The sequence below is a fragment of the Tiliqua scincoides genome, chromosome 2, assembly GCF_035046505.1.
Source record: "Tiliqua scincoides isolate rTilSci1 chromosome 2, rTilSci1.hap2, whole genome shotgun sequence".
In the NCBI taxonomy this organism is placed as follows: domain Eukaryota; kingdom Metazoa; phylum Chordata; class Lepidosauria; order Squamata; family Scincidae; genus Tiliqua; species Tiliqua scincoides.
This window is the reverse complement of record NC_089822.1, coordinates 239,475,777-239,500,088: the sequence shown is the minus strand read 5'-3', so window position 1 is coordinate 239,500,088 and position 24,312 is coordinate 239,475,777. Positions and strand designations below refer to the sequence as shown.

The 24,312-nt window shown below is 43.7% G+C and overlaps 1 protein-coding gene across 1 annotated transcript in view; it reads right to left on the bottom strand.

The window, feature by feature from the left end:
- Positions 1 to 24,312, bottom strand: part of SUCLG2 (succinate-CoA ligase GDP-forming subunit beta) — a 231,712-nt gene continuing 207,400 nt past the window's right edge. The window contains exons 10-11 of the mRNA XM_066616362.1: positions 20,337 to 20,457; positions 1 to 1,901 (exon numbers count right to left, since the gene is read on the bottom strand). Of these exons, the coding sequence (XP_066472459.1) occupies positions 1,786 to 1,901; positions 20,337 to 20,457 (237 nt within the window). The 3' untranslated portion in view covers positions 1 to 1,785. The remainder of the gene's footprint in view (positions 1,902 to 20,336; positions 20,458 to 24,312) is intronic.

The following is a 24,312-nucleotide window of genomic DNA, read 5'->3' as shown; positions in this document are numbered from 1 at the left end:
TTACAAAGTTATCATATTCTTTACTGATGATTACTGCAACACTTCAGAACATAAATTCCTGGTTTGTGTCAGTGAAACAGTGTGAATCTTCTCTCAATTTCCTGATTGGATAATTTATCTAAATAACCCAACCGCAAAGTGGATTTCCACAATGAATGTTGTGATTTTCATAATTCTTCCCATAGTGAAGCAAGCACACTGAAGTGGTGTCAGAATCAGATGAAAAAGCTTTGTGCCATTTTGCACACCTGTTTGCCATAACTTAGGGGAACGGTCAAGTCAAAGTTGAGCAATTTGTTTCTGAATGAAACACATTAACATTTCCACTGAAGTCAACAGAACTTACACATTGCTTATCTTTAGCTGGATCATGCCCCCCAATATTTTTCCATTAAAGATGTCATTTCCCCCCCCCAATGGATAGAGGTGATCTATCACAGTGCATAAAGATATGGTCTAATGGTAAAGCAGATACATCGCGCTGCTTCAGATAATAATTTTAACCCTGAAGCAATCCTGGTCAGTATGTGCTGTGATGTACACGTGGCTTATCTCCTTCCCTTGTTCCTAGCCAGTTTCAATAATCATGTTATTTCCATCGATCAGGTGTGTGGGGGGACAGTTTGTCAAAACCGCCCCCTACACAATTAGGGAAACTTGCACAGAAGTGACATACATGCATTAGGAGTTCTCAAATCCTTAGTGGGAAGGTGCAGGCTTTAAAGTATTGTGTGAAACAGTCCTATGCTTACACTTACACTATTAATTGATTAAAGAGCGATCCCCTAAAGGAGGGATCACTTTTCATGATGCTATGAATGGCAAACATAGTATTACGGTTGAACACCGATCCTGAAAACATGTCCATTATCAAATAAACACAAACATTCATATATACTGTAGAGGGTGCTGATGGTTGTGTTGCTCCTTTAGTGCTTAACAGTATTCATGTGATTTGAGACTCATCCATTCATAGGATGGGGGGAAAAAAGGAAGGCACCACTCTGTTCTTCTCCTGGTGCGAGGTACACACTGAATATCACAGCAAAAGCATTTCATTTTAAGGCATTTGTGGTAAAAGCACATGTTTTCTAAGGAGGGGGAAAAAAACAAACCTGATATTTTGGCTCCAAAGGCATAATATAAACATATTCATTTCTCTAGCTATAACAGGAAAAAGTTCACTAGGAACATAGTGGTTGAGATCCAAAGAGCAACTTCAGGCACAGGAAAGGGCTTTGGAGATAAGCGGTGCTATTTTTTTGTCTTCAAACAGCACATCATCTATACCCGATCAAAAGCTTTCGAGAGTCCCATCAGTTTCAAAAGAGCTTGTCATCTGGTATAGATGGTACTGTTTGAGAAACATAACTCCAAAGTTTTCTTGGGTCAAAGGAGATAGTTGCGTGGTTCTTTGGATCTCAGCCATGATTGTCAGTAAGGCCTTCTATCCCTCCTGGGATATTAAGATGTTCCAAAGTATTTTGGGGGAAAAAAGATGAGCCAAGAACGATGATGTATTACAGGAGAAACAAACCCGAATGGCAAGAGTCAGTAGTTACTCGATACACCCTCTTGCAAGCCATTCTGATGGCACATTGCAAAAGCAGAAGCTCTACGAATTCAGCATTAGTTAATGCTGTCCTCTATAGTCCAGAATGTCATCAACACACCACTGAGAAGTCAAGTCTACTCTTATTTATAGGCTGGTTAAAAGAACCCTAAATTGTATATTCTGAGCAATTTTGGGAATGTGAATGAAAGAGTTCTTGGCCAGCTTTTTCTTTATTTCCTTGCCACACTAGCCACTGCTTTTTGGGCAGCATCTTCAAGGTCACTGGCGGAAGTGATTGGCAGTCCACTTTCATTCAGAATGCGCTGGGCTTCATGGACATTTGTCCCTAGGAAGGAAAAAAAAGGGGTAAAAATTAAGAGATTTCTCTTCTAATTACAAAAAATTCAAGTTTTTTTTTCCCCTTCATTAAAGATAGCACTTGTGGGGAGTATCAGGATTGGATCCATGGCAGAGGATACTAAAGCCCCCCTACCTCCCACTGAGGTTTTGCCCCAGGTTATACATTAATTTGGCCCTTAGGTTCTCGATTTTCAGGTCCACCCTCCTTGATTCTGCTGTTACACATATAATGAAAGTAAAGATTTTAAACAAACAAAACAGGATTAGATCATTTCTACATTAACTTTTCATGTAACACATACATGTAAATTACATACTTTATGCAAGTACAAGAATCACACTTTATATATAAAGTAATATATAAAATATCGCTTCAAGGCCAAAATTTGTAAGGGCATCAGAACAACATTAATCCGTATTTATATGGATTAGTATGCTTACGTTCATTATACAGTATGCTGGTAAATTAAAATGAAAGGAAAATACAAAACAAACAGTAAAACCCAGGCTCTGGCAGATTGTGTATGCAGAAGCAGCTCCCAGGGGCCACAGAAGTGTGTATTTAGCCATTTAGTTATTTGATTTTTCTCTGTAAACCGCTTTGTGAACTTTTAGTTGAAAAGCGGTATATAAATACTGTTAATAACAATAATATTGTAAAAAAAAGTAGCTGATCAACACAGGGCTGCAGTGGACAGGCAGGGAGATGGAATTGGCCTACTTTAGAGCACAATCCTATCCTCCCTGGTGCCTGGAGGAACAGCAGTGCCAAAATGCCGACCGCTGTATCCTGCGGGCGCTGGAAGCTACCAGAGGTCTCCCCAAAGAAAGCCCCAGATCCTGCAATGGGGCTTCTGCAATGGGGCTATTTTGCCAATGCAGACTTGAAAGCCTCCGTGTCAGCCTAACATGTGGAAGATAGGACCTGGTGGAGGGTTTTGTCGGCCCCACCCCCCTCCCAGACCAGTTCCTCCCACAGCCCCACCCTCCCCCACCCTAGAACGTCTGCCCCATCCTGAAATCCTACACTGCTGCCTGTCACTCTTACCTTGCTCCAGGTGGCCTCCTCCACTCAGCGGAGGCCCAGAGCTGGCACTTCCTACTCCAAGGGTGCGGTAAACATGCTTGATGGCATCAACACCCAGCATAGGCACATTTACGGGCCTTAGCGCCAGTGCTCTGCTGGTGCCACCCCAGTGCCGGCCAGTGTTGGGCTAGCGCCAGCTGAGCACCAGAGCTCTGCTGCTCAGCAGTCACGCAGACCACTGAGTAGCGGTAGGTGGAAGCATGAGGGGAGGTAGGGAGGAGGCATTCTGGAGAGGGGGGATGCGGAGGGAGGGCAGGGAGATGACAGGAAGGAGGCGTTCCGGGGGCGGGAGTGGGGCAGGAGGGAGAATGGCTGCCTGACATGGAGGCTCTTGATTCTATGCCGATTCTTTGGGTTGCTGTAGAATCAAGTAGCCCCTTTGCTGGGCTGCTCGCTTTTATCTGGGGGAAGAATATAAAAGTTCCCTTCTTCCGAGAAGATGCCTGGAGTGTGCTGGATGTGTCAGCAGCCATTTTCAGTGCCACTGCAGCCCTGCATGCCAGGCAGCTCAGGATTGGGCTGATAACCTGCTAGAAATGGCTCCGGTCAGCCACAGACTGTACAACCCCCCATTATTGGATCAACAGCGACCTTCATCTGATTTTTGAACACCATTCCTTATTTATTTAGAATATTTATAAGCTGCCCTTTATCACAAGGGTCCCATGGAGGCACACATATTAAGACAATAAAACAATTCACAGTCAACATGCTATAAAAAAGAGCAGGTGTAAGCAGATATACTGTTGGTAACCTCAAGCGGAACAGGAAAGCAATAATGAAAGGCAGTTACACTAGTTAGTAGGAGCAAGAAGCAACAGCAACCTGCAAAGAAGCACATAACGTGAAGATATGAAGCTGTCTCATACAGGGTAATCAGAGAGGAGCCATAGCTCAGTGGTGGAGGACATCCTCTGTGCACAGAAGTTTGCAGGTTCAATCCCTGACATCTACAGGGACAGCCCTTGACCCAGTGGTTTTGCTAGGGGAGCAGGGGGGCAATTGCCCTGGGACAGGGGTGCCTGAACCCTGGCCCTGGGGCCACTTGTGGCCCTTGAGGACTCCCAGTCTGGCCCATGGGGAGCCCCAAGACTTCAATGAGCTTCTGGCCCTCCAGAGACTTGCTGGAGCCCACGCTGGCCCAAGGCAATTGCTCTCAGCATGACGTCTTGCATGAGCTGTGGGCGAGGGCTCCCTCCACTGCTTGCTGATTCACGTCTGTGATGCAGCAGCGACAGCAAAGGAAAGGCTGGGCTTGCTTTGCGAAAGGCCTTGAATTATTGCAAGACCTTCATTCATTCATATATTCATTTATGTAAATTTATTCAAATTTGAAATGTAAATTAATTCTTTTTTTCCTGGCCTCCGACATAGTGTCAGAGAGATGATGTGGCCCTCCTGCCAAAAAGTTTGGACACCCCTGCCCTAGGACGTCAGGGAGGTGCCTTTTCAAGAGCTAGAGAGGCCATTTGCAGCCTCCCTCAGCCTTGGAAGGCTGTACAAGGCCTTGTAAAGTTGGAGGCCTTACAAACACACTTCTGGTTTTCATGGAAACTGGAAATGCATTTCTAAGAAGAGCATAAAAAAAAGTTTGCCCTGGGTGCCAGATGTCATAGCTATGCCACTGCAGCCTGACCAAAACTCTGGAGAGCTTCTGCCAGTCAGTGTAGACAATTATGGGTTAGATGGGGGTTCCAAAACCATTTATTACTGGGACCCACTTTTTAAAATGACACTCTGTTGGGACCCATCTAGCTTTGTGAAACTAAACAAAAAATTCACTTTACCAGCCTCTCAAGCCTCTGTTTTTATCCTTTTCACTATGGGATGGGAGACTGCCTTCTAGAGTATTTGTTGAGCTGCACATTCATCAAATTGGCCTTGTTTCAAGGTGTCATCAAGGTGGCCTTCACCTTGATTTTGGTTAGAGCTGAAGCCCATTTTACTCATCATGAGTAAACACACACGTGTGGCTCAGTTTGCTTTCCATAAGGTTCAATACATTGTCAGTCATCACCTTGTCAGATTTGTGACCCACCAAAAATCAGGTCACAACTCACTGGTGGGTCCAGACCCACAGTTTGGGAACCACTGGGCTAGATGGAACATGGGTCTGGAGGAGACAATGTCCTGTGTTTCTGGGGTCAGAGCTATCTACTCCAATTGGCAGAGGTCTTCTACAGCTCTACTAATTGGTATCCTTCTAACTGGAGATGGCAGGGGTCAAAACCTAGGAGCACCTAGGAAAGCTGCATTCTGCCTTTGAGGTCCCCAGAGGTGCCAGATGTGTCTTCTAAATGGTACCAGACATGTTTGGCTGCCAGACACTTAGAGACCCATTACAAGGTTGTACATTTTTCTCAGAAAAAGAAGCCTTTTTTGTCAAGAGCCATATTAGTCGATACACACTCAAGTTCAGTCAGTTGCAGCCTCTTAAGGAAAAAAAAAGAGGCCATAAATTAAAGGAGACGTTTCAGGGAAGTATGTGTTACACTCTGTCAAGCTCCTATAAAAGGCAAATGCATTGCTAAATGAGAGGAGATTAATTAAAAGAGATGACTGATTGTTGCTCACATCCTGTAGCTCTTTGTTCATTAAAGCCTGGCCCAGTTGAAATGTTCTGGCAGAGTGATCCCATGTATTTCATTTTTTCCCCAGAAGTCTTCTCTGTGTTTTGATGCTATTTGGGCATCTCCTGACGATGGCACCTTCCATTCTATGGTAGCAAGGGTGATGCACAAGACCAAAGGTCTGACAAGCATTGAGACAAACCACCTATCCTTAGTCAGATGCCAGAGGTTTTCATAACCACATACACTGAATGCACTCAGTCCATCAGGGAGATCAAAACAGAAATGACAGGCAAACTGTGGCCTCCCCAGAGTGGAGCTCCCACTTAGGCCTTGGGTGAAATATTCACAGACATATCGAGGCTATAACTAGAAAGAGACTCTGTGTTCTGTTGCTGGAGTGCTAAAATGCTGCAGGAAATCAAGCGGAAGAGTTCAGAGATTGACAGTATTAACTTGGAACAAAAGATTTCTCCCACCTAAATCAGAGGACGAGGTAGGCTAGACTATCTGCCTGAATTAACACAAGAGTCACAGAAAGCACTGACTATTTGGATTTGTTCGGAGACTCCAAAACCACTCAACCTACTGAGGTCAAGGAGGTGTTACTTGAAGGCCCCTGTCCTACATACCCCTGTTACATGTTTACATAGCATTTTTTTTTTTTAGTGTTTGGAGCACATGACATACATTATTTCAGTAAGTCTTACAACAATTGTACTGGAAAGAGAAGCACTGCACTCATATATAGGGGAGGGGGAAGCTGAGAGTTAGTGACTTGTTATAAACACCTAGTACAGGGTGGGCAAACTTTCAACTTTAGGGATCTTGGACCTTTAACAATTGTGTAGGAGAGAAGAGGGAATTTCAGCAGGTGCAGCCTGTCATCTCACAGATGACAAGTTGCGCCTACTGAAATTCTCTCTCCTACACAATTGTTAAAGGTCCAGGATCTGAATGTTTCCCCACCCCTGACATAATGGGTTGTGGCAGAAGTTAAGTTTGGAACCATGGACTTTCTCAGTCTCTCAACTAGTGCCCAACACCAACTTAATTATTATTATTAACAGTATTTATATACCGCTTTTCAACTAGAAGTTCACAAAGCGGTTTACAGAGAAAAATCAAATAACTAAATGGCTCCCTGTCCCAAAAGGACTCACAATCTAAAAAGATGCAAATAAATACCAGCAGACAGCCACTAGAACAGACAGTGCTGGGGTGAGGTGGGCCAGTTACTCTCCCCCTGCTAAAAAAAGCAGCACCCACTTGAAAAAGTGCCTCTTACCCAATTAGCAGGGGTAATTATACCCCTTATTATATAACTGATAGCCCAATCATATTAGGGTCTTACACCACTGGAACAAGCATTCCAGTGGTGGAAGGCCCTCTGTTGTCATAGCTTATCTACCAGCAGCCGGAAACAGTGAGTCAGTGCAGGCAGCAGAGGGAGGTGGACGGATCGAGGCAGGGAATGGGTGGTGTTGGTGACTGCCAATATTCCATTCCCCTTTCCGGGCTCAATCCCGGTCCACATGACTTGCGCCAGTGAATTGCTTGTTCAGGTCTGAGTATATCCAGCAGTCTTCCATGGGGAGGGGGGAATAGGGTGGAGGTGGGGACAGGGAAAAGGGCGAATTGAGACTGGGAAGAGGATGGCATTGGTGATAGTGGCAGTGTTATCCCATCACCCTTCCTGGCCTCGATTGCCCAACATGGGTCCATACAGACGTGTGCCAGCAAAATTGCTTGCTGAGGTCCAAGTAGATCCAACGGGCTGGTGCAGGCTTAATCTGGAACAAGGAAGCAAAGGTCATCTTACTCCGAGGAGGCCTCCAGGGCCCAAAACTTGTCAGTGCAGCTGCAAAGCTGCATGAAGAGTTGCATAGGATTGGGCTGTGAATTTCACAAAAAATGGTCCATGGGCTTTTCAGTTCAAATTTTCCAGTTTCCATGGTCTTCTTAGCACCCTGATTTTTAGAATATAACTACAGATTGTCAACTGTAATGATCAGGCCTTCATCTTTCCATAGCTAAAGCCAATTAGAATGAAGCTAAAAATGGAGTAATAATTTTTTTTTAATAAGAAAACTGCTAGAAGATATGCATAGTATAAAATTTTCTAATGGCCACGAGAACTAGATATTCATTTTTAGTCAAAGTTAAGATTAAGACGTGCAATTGCCTTTTTGACACTGTGTATGCAAAAATATATAGAGTAGGGCCTTTCTGTCCATTAACTGTTATTCCAGCAACTGTTCTTAGTCTGGATGACGAAGACATTTGTAGGCACCCAGAAAAGGGAAGTATGAGTTGCTCCTAAACAGTGAATTACAGAATTATTTTAATTGTGCTATATGGAAAGTTCTTGTAAAATCTTCCCCTCAAATTTACGTTAGAGTGAAAGCATCAATTTTAACATTTTAACAATGTTTAACAATTTTAACAAAATTTAACAATTTTAACCCAAAATTTAACAATTTTAACCCAATACTTTTCCAGTTCTTACAGGGGGTAATAATCTCTCCATCTCCACTGTAGATAGATTCAATAGTTCAATAAAGCAATTCAATAGTGTTCACCCATCTTCAAACTGTAAGCAACAAAGAACCTTTGAAGGGCACCCAGCTTTGTCATTTAGCATATACTGTGTCCTGTTCTTCTTAAGCCTTTGTTTCTTTGTTCAAAATAATATCACTCATTTGTATCTAGTAATGCCCTTGGTGAATAACCCCTGTATAACTCCACAAAAAGGTGGTCATTTTAAGATACTACATTGACCTCTAAACAAAGCTGTTTGATTGTTATGTGCAAAGGAGAATAGAGAAAGTATGTGCAGTAGGGCAAAGCCATTGTTTCATTACTGTCTAGGAAAAAAAAAGAATGTTGAGTGTGTCTAGGACTTTCCCCAGAAAGTAAAAAATAGGCCCCTGCTATCACACAAAGATAGTTTGAAACAGCAGAGTCCAAATGCTATTAAAAATTGCTTCCCTTTTATCTAGCACTCTAATCCAGCTGGCTCCCAAACACAATGAGAGTTTATGACTTTTATTTACCATTAATTGCTTGAGACAGTTCTTCATGGTTTCTTTGACACTGAAGAGGATAGTTTCTGTTTACATGGATCAGAAGTAGAATGGAACCATGGTTTATGCTAACTGTAGTTTAGACCCCCAAACCCATAATTTGTGTCCTAGGTGTACAGGCATGGTTTTCATGGTTTTCTGTGTGATTTGTGTCTTCCGTTCTTGTCCCTGAGAAAGCCAAATGGTAAATTCTGAGGTAGCACTAATATGCCAAACCATAGTTTGCTAGTTCAGATGTAGTGTCAAAATCATAAATTTGCAAGCCAGTTACAAACTGTGGTTTCAGATCCTGGTTTGTCACCACTCACAAACCACAGCTTTTCATATGGCATTGGTTGGCTGTCTTTACAAACCATGGTTGTAACCATGGTTGTAAATCTGAACTATCTGCACATACACAGAGAAGTCATGGAGCATTACAATGCATTCAGATGACTTTGTTAGCCACAGTTAAAAGCCAGAGGTAATCTTATCTTTTAAATAGAGAATGCCACTTGACACTTCCCTTTGGAGACATATGACATCATATTTTATTTACTGCATAAGATATGCTGAATTACAAAGAAATACTGTCAGAGAATTTCCTTGCAAGTAAGTACAGGTTGGGGCAATCCCCACAAAACTGCCACCACTCAATTCTATTCGCTTACTTAGTGCTCAATCCTATCCAACTTTCCAGTGCACTAATGGGGCATGTGCTGCATCCTGGAGTGGGAGAGCAGTCATAGAAGCCTCTTCAAGGTAAGGGAATGTTTGTTCCTTTACCTCTGGGCTGCATGCAGTTGTATCAGCACTGAACATTGGTTAGGATTGGTCCCTTATGCACCATTTTCCAAAGGTGCACATTACATAACAGAGACGCCAATGCAAACTTCCAAAGGCAAACACAGTTTCGACCTTAGCTCACTCCTCCTTTACCACTAGAATGTAATTAATGTCATCTCAATATTTAACAATTTGTGCTGCTTCAGCCCTTTAATCAAAGATAATCCTAACTGAGAGCACAAGGATGTTAGTCATTTCAAAGACTAGTGCACCCTCTCATGAATATGCCAGCACATTTCCATAGAATTAAGACAAATTCTAATCAAGTTGCTTCAGGACAGGAATTAGGTCATTAAAAAAAAGAAAAGAAAGAAAAGATAATATGCTGAACCAATTTAAATTGACAAATTGCATAAAGATCATTGAATATGAGGGGTGGTCAATTTCTTTGCAATGGTTTGTGTAGGCACTTGAGATTACTCTTCCACCTCAGGATGTCTTCGTTTACAAATGGTGACAACAAACTGCAACGCTACTTCTCTTGTGATTGTCAGCATCAATGCACAAATTACAAGGGGTGACTGTCACTCACCAGGCATATCCACTTCCACAAATAGTACAGCCATGAGTGAGAAGCTCACAGATTTCAGCTGCACTCATTTCTAGGACTTCCTATCTTGGAATGTTCATTGGACATCACAGCAGTAACTGCAAATGACATCCATGAACTTCAAGTCCCTAGTCCTAGACCACCTATTACCCTTGAACATGAGCCATCATTTTGAATGAAACAAAGACTCCCCCAAATATGCTGAATGTAATTGTGTGAATGGACTTCCAAGAATCCACTTGTGATATTAGAGACCTGACACTTGGATACCAAATATATTAACCTGAAATCCTGGAGCAACATGATCATGGCATTGTCCCAACCTAACTTGTGGTGTCACACTGACGCAGTAGTTTGAATGTCCCATTGTCCTATTTGCCGGTATGTATAGGTGTTAAGACTCAGCTGTTATCTGTAACATGTGTTACACTATTCCTAGACAAGTGTTCAGGGAGATTTCAACGGTGTATTACAAAACCAATGCTTCTGAACAGGCTGTCCTGCATCACAGCAGGTCAAGAAAAACTTTCGGTAACTATGTTATTTCTTACAGAACTACCAGCCTCCCACAGGCTCCCCTAAACAGAATTTTTTGTTCGTTTGCCATGTCAAACTGTTTAATTAAGTGAACATTGTTGAGGCTCTCCTAAAAGAATGCTAATTATATTTGCGGCTTCCCTCTAATTACACCTCTTAATTATTAACCGTAAAAAAAACATGCTTTCTACTATATAGATTATGTTTCCAGAACGTGCAGGATTATACAGGGCAAACATTAGGTAAGTGAGTGAGAAACAGTTAGAAATACCTAAAACAACAGGGTATGACAGAGATAAATGACGGTTCCAACCCAGCAGACCTGAAAATGTATTTCAAAAGTTGGCAAAGGCCAGTGAATCTATTTGTTGCCCTTTTGTCTGGAACAGAAATGTTTGCACATTGTCTTGTTGGAAATGTGTACTGAATGCACTCTCTAAATGTGCTGGAACGTCATCAGTGGCTTCCTACTGTAGAAGCACTCTGTTCTTTTAGAGAGCTCAGTGCCCACAGAAGAGAAGAGGTGGTCAATAAGGATGGTATTTTAGCAGGAAACAATGGCCTCTGTTCAGAAATTATAGATAGAACCAACAGTTAATGAGTGCCATAAGAGAATATGCTGCTCCAAAGTATTAGCAGTAGGATGGAAGACCCATTTAGAGGTCAGTGCTTTTGTCACTCTACTCCCTGTCTCAGCAACATCAGGTGTCAGGTGGATGCTATGCTGTAGGCAGATGCTTTTTGGAAATGAGGGCTAGACTATGGTATGGCTTCTTGTGGGTGATCTTCCCAGCTCCACTGTTGACTGATGTTTGCAGAACACTTAAGACTCACCCAGTCCAACAAGCCCATTGCTGTGAAAAAGTTTACGCTCTGTTTGGCTTTCCTGACAAAGGGGATGCATTTCAATGTGCTGCTCTCTCACTCTACTATTCAAATGGGTCTTACTCAGTTTCTAAGCCTCTTTGATCACCATTGATAAGAAGTGGGATATAATTTCTTCAAAACAAACAGATGCACAGTGGACATTTATGGTTGTTCAAAAATGCCTTGTATTCTTCTACAGAAGCTAACACGAGTGAAATACAAGTGCCTCCATATCAATAGGGGATCTGCTCCTGCCCCCCCCAGATAAGGAAACCATGAATATGGGGAGACACTATGAAAATAACAGCCCCTGAAAACCCTCCCCATCCCCTGTGTGCCCATTACATTACCTTATTTTTTGCAAAGTCACAATGGAAGCATGTGTGTTTCTCGCTTAAACATTTTTCTTAGCTGAAGAACCAGGCAGGCAGGCAACAAAGCCTGCATGCTACAAAGAGATTAACAGAAAGCAGGAACTGTTCTGCTTCCTGTTAGCCACCCTCTAGCATGCAGGCTAGTTGCCTGCACACTCAATTGTTCGTTCGACACTCAAAAGCCTTCGACACAGTCCCTTACCAAAGGCTACTAAAAAAACTCCACAGTCAGGGAATTAGAGGGCAGGTCCTCTCATGGATTGAGAACTGGCTGAAGGCCAGGAAACAAGAGAGTGGGTGTCAATGGGCAATTTTCACAATGGAGAGAGGTGAAAAGCAATGTGCCCCAAGGATCTGTCCTGGGACCTGTGCTCTTCAACCTCTTCATAAATGACCTGGAGACAGGGTTGAGCAGTGAGGTGGCAAAGTTTGCAGACGACACTAAACTTTCCCGAGTGGTGAAGACCAGAAGTGATTGTGAGGCGCTCCAGAAGGATCTCTCCAGACTGGCAGAATGGGCAGCAACATGGCAGATGCGCTTCAATGTCAGTAAGTGTAAGGTCATACACATTGGGGCAAAAAATCAAAACTTCACATATAGGCTGACGGGTTCTGAGCTGTCCGTGACAGATCAGGAGAGAGATCTTGGGGTGGTGGTGGACAGGTCGATGAAAGTGTCGGCTCAATGTGTGGCGGCAGTAAAGAAGGCAAATTCTATGCTTGGGATCATTAGAAAAGGTATTGAGAAAAAAACGGCTAATATTATAATGCCGTTGTACAAATCGATGGTAAGGCCACACCTGGAGTATTGTGTCCAGTTCTGGTCGCCGCATCTCAAAAAAGACATAGTGGAAATGGAAAAGGTGCAAAAGAGAGCGACTAAGATGATTACGGGGCTGGGGCACCTTCCTTATGAGGAAAGGCTACGGCGTTTGGGCCTCTTCAGCCTAGAAAAGAGACGCCTGAGGGGGGACATGATTGAGACATACAAAATTATGCAGGGGATGGACAGAGTGGATAGGGAGATGCTCTTTACACTCTCACATAATACCAGAACCAGGGGACATCCACTAAAATTGAGTGTTGGGCGGGTTAGGACAGACAAAAGGAAATATTTCTTTACTCAGCGTGTGGTTTCTGCATGCTCAGTATATAAACAATGGGCAGCATGAAGCTGCCAACAACAACAACAACAACAGGTATTTATATACCGCCTTTCTTGGTCTTTATTCAAGACTTTATTCAAGGCGGTTTACATAGGCAGGCTTTATTTAAATCCCTTATTAAATAGGGATTTTTACAATTTCATAGAAGGTTCTTTCTTTCAAGAACCACTACATTCAAGGTGTTTCATTCCGATCTGGCTTCACATTCTGGCCTCCATCCTCCCACGCTCAGAGCAGATGGAATAACTCGGCTCAGCTTGTCAGCTGCTTCAAGGTCGCACGGTGCCGGTGGCCTCAAACTGGCGACCTTGTGGATGTTATCTTCAGGCAGACGGAGGCTCTACCCTCTAGACCAGACCTCCTGCCAATGCTTATTAAAAGTAATACAGGTACTTTATAGGTGTCAAAAACTCCAGCTTGGACAAAAAAACACCATGCGAAATTAAAGTGTTGAAAAAGATTTATTTTGCTGGGGAAAAAATTGTGTTGCTATCAGCAACACCACCACCAAAAAAAGGGGGAGGGAAGGCACCCCTGGAATTTGAGAAATTCTTGTTTTGATTCAAAACACTTATTTTGATATAAGGAGGAGGATATTATCAGAAAGCCCTGGAAAGGAGTTTAAAATAATACCTAACCCAGAAAGCACAAGAAGCAGGATTTAAAACTCAATAAACTGTCTTTTTCCCTGAGAAAGCTGTTAAGGAAAATCCCCCACTGAACGAAACCAACATTAACCTCCTGCCACTGGATGGTGTTAGAGAACTGTAAACAGAGTTCCAATGCACAGCTATCAGAATAATCTGCGCTTCACTCGCACTGCAGCAGCAGTTTAAGAGAGGAAAGACACGGGGATTGAAGGGAGCTTTATCTCTTCTTATTCCAGTCTCTTCATAGAAACGGGAAGTTTCACCTCTTCGCATTTTAAAAGCACACCGACTAGACTATTTTACAAAATGTGGGATCCAAACAAATTTGGGCCACTGATGATGTTTTCCACATTCTTTTTATGAGATAGGGCGGGGCACAACTGCACCTGAACATGAGGATGCAGCAAATATTTGTGATTCTTCATTTCCAGAAGCTAAAATGGCACAGGTTCTGTTTCAGATAATTGGCCTGAATACAGAAACTGATTTCAGAGCAGTTATTGCAGGCACTTGAATTCCTCTGTGGGCCAGGACTGCAGAGGAGCCTTCAGTCCACTTTGCTTTTGTGATTCCACCCACCCGCCCTGTGCTGAAGGCTATGAGGGAACCACAATTTGGTAAAATTAGGCAAAATCAGAGGATAAGCCTGTGAATCTCAAAAAGATGGTAGCTTCTTATGCAAGATGCTGTGCAATGGGCAGCCCAATCCTAACTTTGACTTGAGCTGGTGCAGGCCTCCTGTGCCGGCTCCCGAGTGTCACAAACATGCCATAAGACACATTAGCACCAACCCAGGACTCAGCCAGCCTGGTGCAGAGGCCCATGCAGTCTTGCCCAGGTTGGATCAAGCCCCTACGCCAGCTGGAGGAGGAAAGTTTTGCTGGATGGTGCAGGGGGTGAGAGAGGGGTGTTCCGGGGGTGGGGAGGGGGCATTTCTGGGCAGGGGAGGGCAGAACAAAGGAAGGATTGGACAAAGAAGAGGGGCTGGATGAGTGGCAGCAGCACATGTCACGTCCTAACCCCTTGCCCACCTTACATGGGCTACTCAGATTTGTGCCACCTAATAGCTGACACACAGATGTCACACTGACAGATAATGCATGGGTATCATGCCAATGCCACGCTGATGTCAGGATGCTATTCTGTGGGTGACAGAGTGCGTCAAGACTTTTCATGGATGTGTTGTTGGGCAGGCAGGTCTGTGCTAGCATTGCCCTGGTGTGGCATTGCCTGGATGGGCTTGGGATATTTCCTAGGATATGACAGACATGGTGATAGCATCTGTGTAATGTTGGAGTGGCATCAGAATTGGATTGGGCCTTCAGTCAATTATACACTGGGGGAACACAGGAACAGGTGGATGGGAACACTTCACTGCAATAAGCCTTTGAACAATGTTAATGGTGAGGGGGGGAGGCCACGGAGATAGGGTTCTCTCATATCCAAGGTTTCTGTATCTGCTCGGGGGGGGGGGACTGGAATGAATCCCCTATGAATATGGGGGACACCTGTGCTTGTGTATTGCAGACACCTCTTAAGCATGTAACAACTAAGGGCCCAATCCTATCTAATTTTCCTGCACCGGTGCAGCCGCAATGCAGCCCCAAGGTAAGGGAACAAAGGTTCCCATACCTTAAGGAGGCCTCTGTGACTGCTGCCCCACCACAAGATGCACTTCATGATCCATTGGCACAATTGCACCAGCACTGGAAAATTGGATAGGATTGGACCCTAAGTTGCTACTATGTGGAGCAGCAAATAAAAGGTGAGTTTAAAAGCATTTTCTTTGCAGGTTGGCTAAACTTGATTCAGATCATTTACTCTGAAGTTGGAAGGGCGACTGCTTGCTACATGCTATTTCTCAAAGTCGCACTTTTATTGTCTTGAAGGAACCTGGTGTACCTATCTTGTAATCAATGCACATTAATCACATGCAGACATTATGGCAATGCATGCAGGTGAGGCAGAAATGGAGGCATGGCGGAGGTGGACTTTTCCTGTTCTACAATCCTCAGGTGACAGACATTTTGCACCTCCGAAGCAGACATTTTCAGCCTCTGTTTCTCTCACTACATTTACCCAAAGGTTAAATATCTCAATAAAAAGGTATTTATTCAGTGGTTTCTTGTGTGTGTGTGTGTTTGTGGGGTGGGGTTTTAGCCATGATGCCATCACAGCTCTCTCCCATCTGCAACAAGTCATAAGAACATAAGAAGAGCCCTGCTGGATCAGGCCATAGCCATCTACTCCAGCTTCTTGTATCCCACAGCGGCCCACCAAATGCCCCAGGGAGCACACCAGATAACAAGAGACCCGCATCCTGGTGCCCTCCCTTGCATCTGACATAGCCCGTTTCTAAAATCAGAAGGTTGCACGTACACATCATGGCTTGTAACCTGTAATGGATTTTTCCTCCAGAAACTTGTCCTATCTCCTTTTAAAGGCTTCTAGGGCAGATGCCGTCACCACATCTTGTGATAAGAAGTTCCACAGACCAACCACACGCTGAGTGAAGAATTATTTTCTTTTGTCTGTCCTAACTCTCCCAATACACAATTTTAGTGGCTGTCCCCTGGTTCTGGTGTTATGTGAGAATGTAAAAAGCATCTCTCTATCCACTTTATCCTTCCCATGCATAAGTCCTTGTGCAGGAGACATTCATATGAAAGCGTAAAGGATTATGGAAAAAGAACTGCTTCACCCACAAAAATGAATGAAGAGAATTGTATTGCGCTGGGACTCTTGTGTATATGTGCATGTGCAAACAGACAGACAGGATTCTGGATCAGAGGCAGGACCTATAGCAAACTAATAATATAAAACTCAGAGATGGGGCAGAATCACATTTTGTTGTAATTCTACCAATAATCTGAACGTTGCATTTTTTGCTTTAATCCTTTTCATTATTCCATGCAAAAATCCTCTGAAACAACATAAGTTAAAAAGAAGTCACACTTTCCAAAAAGAACCAATCATCAGTAAACTTTAAAATATAGAACACACAATTCTTCCAGTTGCTATCCCTCCTTCAAAAAAAATAAAAAAAATCTTGCCTTTTAGCTAGTGAGCTCTTTTTTTCTTTCTTTTTCAGGCAAGTAAATACATGTAATTATAAAGTTACCATTTTCAAACGGAAGAGTAATCCTTTCTTTATCCACTGGTAAAACAGCTTGTAATTATTATACAGCTGAGCACAAAGATTTGTCCTGAAAATCCCGCTAAATCAAGACAGATCTGACTGATTAAAACTTTACTCATCAAGACATTTGTAATCCATTGCATGTGGGCAAAGCGTCTTTAAAGTGCAAGCCACAAATCTGTTAAGATTTATGGGAATAATCATGAACTTTCCATTGGAGAAATGGACCAAATGGGGAGGGGGGAAAGAGGGGAGAAACACCACAAAATGTATCGGCCTGTTTTGTTTTTTTTAACATCCTATATTTTTTAACATCCTGGGGCAGCATTTAAAAAATTCAAAATAATTTTAATGTCTTATCACATCATGAGAGTTCGAAGATAAGCAGCAAATGTGATTAAAGGGGCTGGGATGGAGGATCAGCTTAGAGGGAAGATTAAAGAAGCTAAATGTGTATCACTTGGCCAATGATTACAAGGCTTCTGGAAGGGGATCTTTCTCACAGGTTTCCAACCTAGAAATACAGAGTTCTAATACCAAAAAAAAAAAAAAAATCTAGAAAGATCTTCAAGATATGTAAATGGAGAATCTCTTCTCAGCGAAAGTGGCGAACTGGAAGACACCCCAATATCCCTTCATCCTTCTAATTTGAGGATTATGTATGCAGCTGAATATTTAGACATAGTAATGGTTATGGAAATGAGCTGCCCTACCAAACTGGGAAGGAAAAGCTGGCAGTAGCTGCTCAGCTCCTCTATAGTCACATAGGCCTACGGAACCAGAGGATTAGTGGGAATAAGGCCGCTTGCTCTTCCCACCCTCCCACCTTAACTCCATCTGCCATTTCAAACAGGCAGAAAGGGATGCTGCAGTCACTGCTATCTCTAGATTCAGCAGAGAATGCCCCTGAACAGTGGCAGGGGGACCAATGGTGGGAGAGAAGCTGGCCTTTCCTTCCTGCTTATGGGCTTCCCAGAAGCACCTGCTGGGACACTATGGGTTACAAGATACCGGAATCAATTGACCTTTGTTCTGGATCCAGCAGGCTCTCCTTATGTTCTTTTCCTAGCTCCTGTTCCTAAGATCAGACCTCCCTAAGATCTCAGCATCAGGAATTTGCAAGTGGGCCAAGTCACCTAACCTAACCTCAGCTTCTTCGGTGTCCACAGGTAGAAAGAGCCAGTTTTCATCCATGACATTTGGCTCCATGACTTTTGGTGTGCTAATCTAACTAATCCATGGCATCTCAGGAAAAAGGGAGAAAGTAGACAGGACTACTGCTGTTTTAGTATATACTTTTGCAGTGTGCTGGGAGTAGTACAAAAATATAGGTCCAGCCTTGTTATACACGGATTTTTTTATACATGGATTTGACTCAACATGAATGGCCACTGCAAATGAGAAGGAATGTGCTGATCCCTGTAGAAGGGGAAAAATGCATCCCTTTAAAATCAGTTTAAAAAACCGAACAGTCCTTTAACAATAGCCTCCTTAATGAGAGAGAGAGAGCGAGAGAGAGAGAGAGAGAGAGAGAGAGCGCAGCTGGGTGACAATCCATCAATCCTTCTCTGTCCAGCGGGCTCCTCCCTTCCCCCTGAGCACCAAAGAAAGGTGATCACTTTGCATTGGTGAAGGGAGGGGCTGAGTGAAGCTTTCTAAGCTCTTAGAGGAGGACTGGTTGATGAATTGTCTTCTTAATGACTCTTATCTTACATCACAAAGGTCAGCAAGGCTGCTTTTAAATCACAGGAGAAAAGAAACTTTGTTTTTTAAATTGATTTTCTATAGTGCGTTTTTTGCCATCCATGTGAGTGCTTGGAACAGAACCCATGTGAATAATGAGGCTCAACCTGTATAACTCAAATGGCTCCACATGAAATTGTCCTGTCCTGAAATCAGTACAGGGTTGCTAAATTAATACAGTCAGTGTGGCTAGATATAAATTTACCCTTCCCCATATTGTTAGCCCTCCATCCGCCCCTCCAGCACCCGAGGGTCACAGAAATACAATGTGGTACTTTGTGGAGAGCTGTATCTCTGCATTGGAAAGAAGACTTCCTATGCAGGACAACACAGGGATTGAAACTGGGATGCAAATCGTGGATGGCATCTCTAGGTTGGGCATGGACAAGACCCAGCAGTGTTGCTCCTAGTCAGCGCAGGAAATCAAGCTAGATAGATCAATGATTCGACTCAATATAAAGCAGCTTCCTCTGTCTTCTGTATGACGATTGCAATGTTTAGTCTAGCCCAGGGGTGCCCGAACCCCGGCCCTGGGGCTACTTGCAGCCCTCGAGGCCTCTCAATGCGACCCTCAGGGAGCCCCCAGTCTCCAATGAGCCTTTGGCCCTCTGGAAATTTGTTGGAGCCTGCACTGGCTCTACGCAACTGCTCTCAGCGTGAGGGTGACTGTTTGACCTCTCGCATGAGCTGTGGGATGAGGGCTCCCTCCACTGCTTGCTCTTTCACGTTTGTGATGCAGTAGCAGCAGCAAAGGAAAAGCCAGCCTTGCTTTGTGCAAGGTCTTTTATAGGCCTTGGGCTATTGCAAGACCGTCATTCATTCATATAAGTTCATCTTTAATATATTCATTTATGTAAACTTGTGTAAAGTTATTCAAATTTTAAATGTAAATTAATTCTTTTTTCCCTGGCCCCCTGTGTCAAAGTGTCAGAGAGCTGATATGGCCCTCCTGCCAAAAACTTTGGACACCCCTGGTCTAGTCTAAAGCATGTGCCTTCTGACCATTCTCTGGGATAGATGGTCTAAGCCTACCATCAGAGGAGCATTTCGTCAGCAGTGCGCACAACATTCTGGACTGAAGATAGATCTGTTGCACTGCATAAATGGAAGCAATCATAGAAGGAGCAGAAATCATTTTGCTCCAGTTCAGGCGATGGCATGTAGCTAAAGCAAGATGAGCCTGGGAAATGAACGGATCAGAGACTGCTTTTGCAATGGTTGCTAGATCAGTGGACCACAAAATACCCACCCAGAAGGAAAGCATTCACAGCATTCCAGATCGCCCTGTGCCCCCAAGTAGAGTCTTAGATTTGGCTACACATACTGCTGCACTTGATACATAAGGTGGGCTTGCCAATAGATGAAGGACACACAGAACCTGGCAGAGGCAGCCAGCCTAACGACACAGGCACAACAACTCTCCAAATAGCTGATAAGCAACTTGGCAGAAGGAAGAGGGAAGCTTGCCATCACCAGAGAACTCTGTAATATGAAGCATTTCTGCAGCAGGAGTTGGGGGAAGAGGTTTTCCTGTTTCCCTTTAAGGTATCACAGAGGGCTTTTGCTGCTCGGGAAATCAGGGGAAAGAAAGAAAGAAAGAAAGAAAGAAAGAAAGAAAGAAAGAAAGAAAGAAAGAAAGAAAGAAAGACTGACTGACTGACTGACTGACTGACTGACTGACTGATTCTCTGACTAGGATGACTAGGCCACTTGCAAAGGAGCCCAGTGATAACAGAATAGGTGGGCAAGGAATCCAGTGAACCTGGAAGCAAAGATGAGCTGCTGCAAATAGTTGCAGAAGGGTGATGAAGACCCCGTCACACTTACCTTCAAGTCTGACCACTAGAGGCACTTTTAGTTCAAGTTCTCGGCAGGCTTTGGTGATTCCGTTGGCTATAATGGCACAGTTCACAATCCCACCAAATATGTTGACCAGAATGGCTTCAACCTAGGGAGGAAAACCAATATATTGTCACTTGGGCAACAGTTTTTCTCCCCCCAAAATAAGGCATAAAAGGAAAGGGGCAGATTAAAACTCCAGTTTAACAATTTCCAGTTACTACTGAAAGAGAATAGATATTGACTGAGTGAAAGCTGGCATGTTCCAGATGAGAGTGTCCTGGCAAAAAAAAAATCCAAATTCCTCCCTTTTCAGCACCAGGACCCACTGTTTCGAACAGCAATCTGTCAGGACCCACCAGAAGTGATGTCATTAACCTGGAAGTGCTGTCATAGCCAAAAGTGACATCATCAAGCAGGAAACATTTAACACACTCCATAAGAAAAAATCAAATCAAAATCAATCAAGTAAGTAAATACGATAAGTTAAATAAAGAACCCTCCTAAAACTCACAAGCAGTTGGTGATCTGTTTAAAAAAACACCCCAAACATCTCAAGGGCTGCAATCCTATCCACAGTTTCCCTGAGAGGAAGCCCCATTGACTATCATTGTTAAAAGCATATACATGAAATCAATTCTTTTGGGGTTTAGCACTCTTGCAAAATACATATAATTCCAATGTGGAGGAGCTCACCCAGCAACAGTTTTTAAAAGTGGTTGAACAGCAAGGCGAGCTTCCAAAATAAAAATAAAAAGAGATCCACTTCATTATGTGAATTTACAGTTTATTTTTTTATATACCATTTGTCTGTGGGTGTTATATCGTCCTAGGAGGAGTGCACAGGAGGAGGAAATTATAAAGGGACTTGCAAGATTCTTGTGCAAAGGCCATACTGCAGCTAAGGCATGCTCTGAGTGGTAATGCAAGAAGTCACCACAGGATGGCTAGTTCAGTTAACTCAGTGTAAGTGTGCATGTTTCCCATGCAGAAGGCTCATGGCCCAATCCCTGGCACCTGTGCATAGGGTTGGCCAAGACCACTGCCTGAATCCCTGTAGAGCTGCTTCCAGCCCATGAAGACAATACTCAACTAGCTGGACCAAGGGGTTCACTTTGGTACAAGGTCGCCTCATCATTTCTCATGTCAAGGGTTACATCAAAAACTTGACAAGAGGGGACAAGGGAGAAACCTCAAAATTCAAACTCTAGAGATAAGCATAATGATAATATAATGTTAATGTTGGCAACCTTCAGTCTCAAAAGACTATGGTATCGCGCTCTGAAAGGTGGTTCTGGAACAGCATCTAGTGTGGCTGAAAAGACCAATTCGGGAGTGACAATCCCTTCCACACCGGGAGCAAGTGCAGTCTGTCCCTGGTCTGTCTCCCTGGCTATGGGCCTTCCTTCTTTGCCTCTTAGCCTCAGACTGTTGGCAAAGTGTCTCTTCAAACTGGGAAAGGCCATGCTGCACAGCCTGCCTCCAAGCGGGCCGCTCAGAGGCCAGGGTTTCCCACTTGTTGAGGTCCACTCCTAAGGCCTTCAGATCCCTCTTGCAGATGTCCTTGTATCACAGGTAAGCAGCACACCTCATAAATTAAGCAACTGCACATTCCCTCGTGATCAGACATAATCCAACATATGAGGATCAAAGCAACATGTTTCTGAAGAATGAGTCTTGTTTTTACATGGCTGGTTCATAGTTGTTTTTTTTTTCTTTTTAAATGACATGTGAGCTTGAACACCTGCATGAGTGTAATATGCGATATGGACAATCATAATCGGAAGTCAGCAACAAAGTTTACAACGACAAAAGCAAAAGCTGAGACGTGTGCGGAAAACTGGAGAGCAGAAAGGATCCACAATTTTCTCTAGTCATCTGCATAATGTGAACTTCAACAGTGATCATGGGGATTCTTAACGAAAACCACAGACACATATTCCATATTCAAAGCAGCACAGACAGAGTGGTAATATACTTGTCCCCATTTGATAACGATCCATGAGCTGCTGGAGATCTTTGGCAGAGTGGGTAGTGACAGCTGCATCGTCGGCAAAGAGGAAGTCACGCAGCCATTTCAGCTGGACTTTGGACTTTGCTCTCAGTCTGGAGAGGTTGAAGAGCTTTCCATCTGATCTGGTCCAGAGATAGATGCCTTCTGTTGCAGTTCCAAAGGCATGCTTCAGCAGAACAGCGAAGAAAATCCCAAACAAGGTTGGTGCAAGAACACAGCCCTGCTTCACGCCGCTTCGGATGTCAAAGGGGTCACAAGGATATCTGCAAGAGGGATCTGAAGGCCTTAGGAGTGGACCTCAACAAGTGGGAAACCCTGGCCTCTGAGCGGCCTGCTTGGAGGCAGGCTGTGCAGCATGGCCTTTCCCAGTTTGAAGAGACACTTGGTCAACAGTCCGAGGCTAAGAGGCAAAGAAGGAAGGCCCATAGCCAGGGAGACAGACCAGGGACAGACTGCACTTGCTCCCAGTGTGGAAGGGATTGCCACTCCCGAATCGGCCTTTTCAGCCACACTAGACGCTGTTCCAGAACCACCTTTCAGAGCGCGATACCATAGTCTTTCGAGACTGAAGGTTGCCAACAACAATTTGATAAATAGGGGTAAGAAAATCCTTTATAATTACAAGGATAGGTAAAGAACAGGGAATTCATTATAACAGATGAAGTGATAGGTTCCACCAGAAAAAAAGCCTATATATCAATTTCAAGGAACAGGAAAATTAACACGCAAGTCACAATAAAGTTATCTTACACATCTCCTAAGGCCAGCACTGGTCTGCAATTCATCCACCATCATGCCACATCATAAGATGCTATTGGTAGGATGGGCGGAACAGGGGAAATGGAATAGTATGAAATCATTATAAGCAAGTTTTGTGAGACGTTATGGGAAGACAATGATGATACCAGGTTGCTGGAGGTACTAGGGAAAAACCCTGTACTTGTCCCCGTGCCTTTGCCCCTTCCTGCCCCTGGTGACACACTGGGCACTACTGTTGCCACCAGTAGTGAAGGTTCAGGGGTCAGCCTGACTGAATGGGTCCTCTGATGGGCATGATTCATTTGCCAGTGGCTGACTCCTGATACTACCCCTATATGGGGAGGGGCTAAATGCATAGCTGCCATTTTTAGCAGCACATTTACTATAATACATAGCTTACATGTTCTCAAATGGGATCCCAAAATGGGCATCGCAACACCCTGGGGCATTGTGACAAGCCCCCAGGGATGTCACAGGAAGTACACTGGCTGAGCTGCTCAACAGCACAATTGCGACATGACAGACTGTGGAGCAGAGGCTCTGCTCTGCATTATTTTGCCAGGTTTTTTTTTTGGGGGGGGGGGGGGGGGGGCTTCTGCTTAGCACCTATTTCAGAGTTGCCTGAGATTGCAGAACCCGGAAGTAGGTGCCAAGATGTCATCACTTTGTGCATTGTTGTGTCATTGGCACAATTTTGGGCTATGAGACCGGCAGCAGTGGAAGGAGGGCATCGCTGTGAGTTTTGGAACCCCTTGTTTATCCCATATGCAAACTAAGAAATAACATCATGACAAATGAAGGGTTAAGAAAGAAATTTTGTTGCAAGTACTATGCAATCTCCTCTCTTTTCTTAAACATGTTCCTAGGATAGAGTCCAGCCCACACGGCAGATCAACTTAAGAAAGGGTACTTACATCATTAAAAATAAGGAAGAGGATTTTAGGCCAATAAAGACATTTTAATTCCTATTGCAGCCTCTCTCATTTAAAGATCTGCTTTTAAGATTTCAAGATGAATTCTAATCAGTCCCTCTAATCCATTCCAGCTACACTTAAAAAAAAAAAAAACATATCGAGGGGGAAATTAGATTTGGCACTGGATAACTGACATTTTCGTGTCTGGCTTTAATACTAATAACAATAATATATATAAAATCGGTGAAATTAGAGAGGAGACTGAATGAGTTCAATC